This window comes from Vitis riparia, chromosome 17 (assembly GCF_004353265.1).
Source record: "Vitis riparia cultivar Riparia Gloire de Montpellier isolate 1030 chromosome 17, EGFV_Vit.rip_1.0, whole genome shotgun sequence".
NCBI classification, from domain to species: domain Eukaryota; kingdom Viridiplantae; phylum Streptophyta; class Magnoliopsida; order Vitales; family Vitaceae; genus Vitis; species Vitis riparia.
Genome location: NC_048447.1, coordinates 16,347,665 through 16,352,912, shown reverse-complemented (window position 1 = coordinate 16,352,912; position 5,248 = coordinate 16,347,665). Strand labels below are relative to the sequence as shown.

The window sequence follows — 5,248 nt, the reverse complement described above, 5'->3', positions numbered from 1 at the left end:
GAAAGAAAATCACGGATGAACGTGATTATGTGGATTCCAAATCACGGATGAGCGTGATTTATGTGGCCGGATTCCCTTAGATTGCTCACACCCAATCATTTGGCGATATATATATATATATATACGTAAGCTTGATGAGACTATAACAGTTGGAACACACTTCTTGATGGGCCATACTTCTTGGCTAAGCGACCAAGGCTGGGGCGAGGAAGGTTTCCGAACACGTGGATGCTAACAATAATGGTAAACCCTGGGGACTGGTTGGTAGTTTACAACTTTACGGTGGCAAAAAGAGTCATCTGTGGTCGTGGGAACTGAAAGCTCGGGAAAGAATTATCATGGCTGCACCAACCACAAAGTTCGAAAAAATATTGCCACCGGTTTCACATTATAGATTAAGACTATATACCACTATTGCCTTTTTAAGCAGACAGCGAAAGGCCCCATCTTCGCAAAGTCATGACAAGTTGCTGTTGTGGGTCTCAATCCTATGATGTAATTACTTTGAATTATACATATTGCTTGAAGTCATACCAAGGCCATGTATTGTGCGGTGGAAATGCAAATTGGAAACTAGGGGCAGAATTATCATCCCTGCACCCATTAAAATAGTTTTTAGAAGTAACAAAACTATTTTGCAACTTAAAAGATACATTTGAAAAAATTTCTATTCATTAAAATAGTTTTTTGAATATTTATTTAGAAAAGATTTGAAATGTTTTCACATTATATTTTTGAAAACTTTTATATTCTACACAAGTGTACGTTACAATACTTTCACTAAGAATGAGAATAATAAAGACTTTTCCTATTAAATTGTGGAAGAAATAATAAATTATTTCTTTTTTTAGGAAATAAAAGTGAATATATATATATCTGTGTGTGTGTTAAAAAATGCTATCATTTTAATGGTTAGTCATAAACAATCCAAAGAAAAAAAGCAATTCATTATTTTGATTTTTAATTCATTATTATTATTTTTTTAAAGAATATTTAGTATGATTTAAAAGTATTTTTATATAATTAAGAAGAATCCATACATAGGTATCCTAAGTATAAGATAAAACTTGATGAAAGAAATTATAAAAAAATGAATTATTTTTCTATTATTTTTTATGTTATTTCCATTCTACATATAAAAAATAGATTTTTATTTCAATTTTGTTTTCTACATGCATAAAAACTAAAATTTTATGTTAAAAAATAATTATAAATATATATATATATATATACACACTTAAAATTAATCTAAAAATAAATTATATTTTCAGAAGTGAATTTGACAATTTAATCATTTTCTAGTTATCACAACATTAATTAAATAATAATTCACAATATCAACTTTCAAACCTTAGGCAAGAGCAAAATGACATCATTTGTTGGAAAAAAAAAATGGAATTAATCCTAATCCATCAACTGATCTAGTGTGAGAAGAGCTATTACACAATTCAAAAAACATGCAGAGATAAACATAGAGAAAATTATTATTCACATTCAGAGAGACACCATTCTACCTTTGTCATAAAACTTGAAGAGAGAGGGAGCAATCAATGCATGCCTTCATCTTTTTCATTCTTATCATAGCTTATCTCCCCATCTTCTTCCTAGTGATCCTTTGAGTGTTAATTTTTTCTTTTTCTAAAATTTTGGGTTTCCATCTTCTCTAGAAGAACAAACACTCAGACCCCCTAAAGAAATATGATCCACAGAGATTTTCAGGTCAGGAAATATGAAGGTGAGATGAAGACATGGATAGATTGATGTAATAACTAGGAGCTGAGAATAGCATCTGAACATATATCCACCTTCTAGATGAATATTGTAAGTAAAATATAAATATAAAATGCATGCAGTGTATAAGATGAAAATGTAATTCTATTAATTTATTGTGCGATTACATGCCCATAGTACTATAAGATACAGAATATTATATAAATTTTAAATTAATAATCTATAAGTTGGGATGGCGTATAAGTGATTGACCCTTGGCATTGTTAAACCAAATTTTTCGCTCATATCCAACTCATCTGATGACATATCGTTTGGTAACTCCCAGTTGAAACAATGCAGCAATTGAGCTAACACAAGTCGAACAGTTCTCAGACCTAGTTGTATCCCAGGACATCCTCGACGACCAGATCCAAATGGAATAAGCTCAAAGTCACGTCCTTGGAGGTCTATATTGCTGTTAATAAACCTCTCCGGTAAAAATTCATCAACATTGTCAGACCAAATATTAGGATCTCTTCCAATAGCCCATGTATTTATAAGAATTGTTGACCTTTTGGGTATGAAATGTCCTTCAATTGTGATGTCCTCCGTGGACGCATGTGGGACTAAAAATGGTCCAATTGGGTGTAGTCTCAGGACCTCTTTCACCACCATATTCAAGTATACTAAATTTTCCAAATCACTTTCATCTACCATGCGATCCATTTTAACTACATTTTGTAGTTCATGTTGAAGTTGTCTCATTACTCTAGGATGTCGTAGGAGTTCTGAGAAAACCCATTCAATCGTAGTGCTTGAAGAGTCGATACCACCCACAAGCATGTCCAATAAAATTGCTTTCACATTTGTCCGATCAATGATGTACGAAGACTCACTACGAAGATTACTGAAGTTACTCATCAAGGATAGCATGATGTCAATGAAATTGGAATGGTTATGATCTTTGCCACCATCTTGTATATGTCTATCAATTATTTTCTCTAAGACTTCATCTGCAGCCTTGTTAATTGCCTTGAAACGTTGAACTAACCCCTGGAGGACAGAAAAGCTTAGAAATAACTAGTCTATATATTAAATTTATTTTCTATGGTCTATTTAATAAAAAACAAGCTTATGTATTTTAAAATTTTCTAGATTAATGCATTCCACAAAGTGACAACTTTACCAATGTCAAGGAGTAGCAGATATACCTGAAGGTCAAGAGGCCCAAGGAAGGGAAAATAATCTCCAAGATTAAAAGTCCCTGCCAACCTGGTGCCCTCTCGGATAAGGGTTTTCAAGTCAATCATGCCATCCTTGTTGCGCCCAAAAACCATCCGGTACGTCATATCTTCGACAACCTGGGCAACCTTTGTACTGATATCCACCACCTCTCCAGCTGCTGCCGTTTCTTTAAGTGACTGCACCAACATCCCTACCTCCTCCTTCCTCACTGAGGCAAAGGAGTTGATTTTTGCAGTATGAAGAAGCTCTACTGTACACAATTTTCTAACATTGCGCCAGTAAGGACCATACTCGCTAAAGGCAATGCCCTTAGTCCCGTAGGTCAGGTGCTCGAAGGCTTGGAGCTTAGGCCGGCTGGCAAACACAACATCATGGGTTTTGAGGAATAGCTTGGTGGCTTGGGCCGATGAGACTATGACAGTTGGAACACACCCCAGTCGCATATACATGATGGGACCATACTTCTTGGCTAACCGGGTGAGGTTGCGGTGAGGAAGGTTTCCCAGCATATGGAGGCAACCAATAACTGGTAACCCCCAGGGACCGGGTGGCAGTTTCTGGTGGCTTGCTCGTAGTTGTTTTAGCTGTGATAAGGTGATCCATAAGGCTCCAAGAATGACTAGGAGAATAGGAACGGTGAAGAGAGCCATTGGAGGAAATGGGAAACGAACTTGGGATAGGAATGTGATAATGGAAGATTACCATGGGTATGTATTTATTGTACTATCGCAAGTGGTACGAAGGCCATGTATCGTGTGGTGGAGGTGCAGACTGAAACATATGGCAAGAATTATCGTGGCCGCACCAAACACATTTTTGGAATTTTGTTTTTATATAAAAAGACTATATGTCTTTTTAGGCAGTCTTCGAAAGGCCCTGCCTTCGCAAAGTCGTGGCAAGCAATGACCTTTCGAAAATAAGGTATTAGCTATTCCTTGTCTTAGTTTAGTTGGAGGCTGCGTCACCAACTAGGAAACAAATAGGAAAAATGTATTTGTAAATGCATTTGAAAAAAAAACATTGAATCCTCCCCTATACTCTCGTGTCGTGTTAATACCCATTTAAGTCAAAAATAGCATATGCATTGAATATATTAAATTTGGATTTTATAAATCTAAGGTCGTATTTTTCTTTTTCCTTTTTAAAAGCATCTACCAAAGTAGGTCTTTAATTTCCTAGCATAGAGAAGAAAATTGGTTTTTCAAAATTACTTTTTAATTATTTTTAAAAATAAAATTTTGTTTCAGAATTTACATTTAAAAATCCATTTCTTAAATTTATTTTTAAACACCGCCTCTATAAAATAGATGTGTTAGACTATTCTCCATCTTTCAATTATATATGTCGCCCATGCTTTATAAAAAACACTTGAGAATAATTGAAATATATTTTATAAAATAATTGTTCTAATAAAATATTTTTTTAAATTAGAAAACTATTTTATAATTTAAAGGATACATCCCACAAACATTTTACTCAATTTTTTTTTTAAAAAATATGTTTTAAAATGTTTTTTTAAAAGTGTTTTCAAATCATATTTTTTAAAACTTTTATATCTTACATGAGTGGACATTATTTTTATAGAGTAAGTAAAGCAAGTTTGATAAGAATAAAAAACAGTCAAAATAAGGTTGTTAATTTGAAAATTGTTTACATGGACCAATGTGATTTTTACATTTTTTTTTCTCTAAGGTTTTTAGAAAATGAAAGTTAAATACAAGTGATTTATGCAATATTTTTTATTTTATAAAATGCTACCAATTTAATGTCCATTATTTTCGTTATTAGAAATAGAAACTTTTTTCAAATCCAAAATCCCTCAACCGGGGGCCCCTACGTGATTCACATGTTTGCTTGCTTGTTTGACCCAAATGAGGTTATGAGGTTGTTATTCAAGGATGGAAAATGCATGGATTTCGATTCAAAGGAGGATGATTTGGTTTCAAACGAAAGATGGGTCTTCAACGTTGATTATTGCTGACACAAATTTTAGTCCTTCCAATAAATATTATTGCTATAAAAGAATATATTATGGTAAAAGAATTTTTAGCATTAAAACTTTTTCATGGCGACTTCAAGCTAGCAAAATTACCAAAAGAGATCAGTTTCAAGCAAAATTATTTTGTGGGAAAAAAAAAAAAAAAAACCATGATGAGATTATTTTCAGGTACGCAAAAGTTTCATAGCAAAATATTCCCCTTAAGCACAAGAATATTTCATGCAGTCCACCAGCAACTACATAATTGGAGAGAATTGACATTGTTAGTTGAGGGTGCAGTTCCTTGGTAGTAAA

General features: G+C 33.4%; 1 protein-coding gene across 1 annotated transcript; it reads right to left on the bottom strand.

The window, feature by feature from the left end:
• Positions 1-1,857: 1,857 nt before the first annotated feature.
• On the bottom strand, positions 1,858-3,626 carry LOC117904965 (cytochrome P450 CYP736A12-like). The gene is made up of 2 exons (XM_034817798.1): positions 2,922-3,626; positions 1,858-2,763 (listed from the first exon to the last, which is right to left on the bottom strand). The coding sequence occupies exons 1-2, from the start codon at positions 3,603-3,605 to the stop codon at positions 1,939-1,941; spliced, it is 1,509 nt and encodes a 502-aa protein (XP_034673689.1). The 5' UTR covers positions 3,606-3,626; the 3' UTR covers positions 1,858-1,938.
• Positions 3,627-5,248: the final 1,622 nt, after the last annotated feature.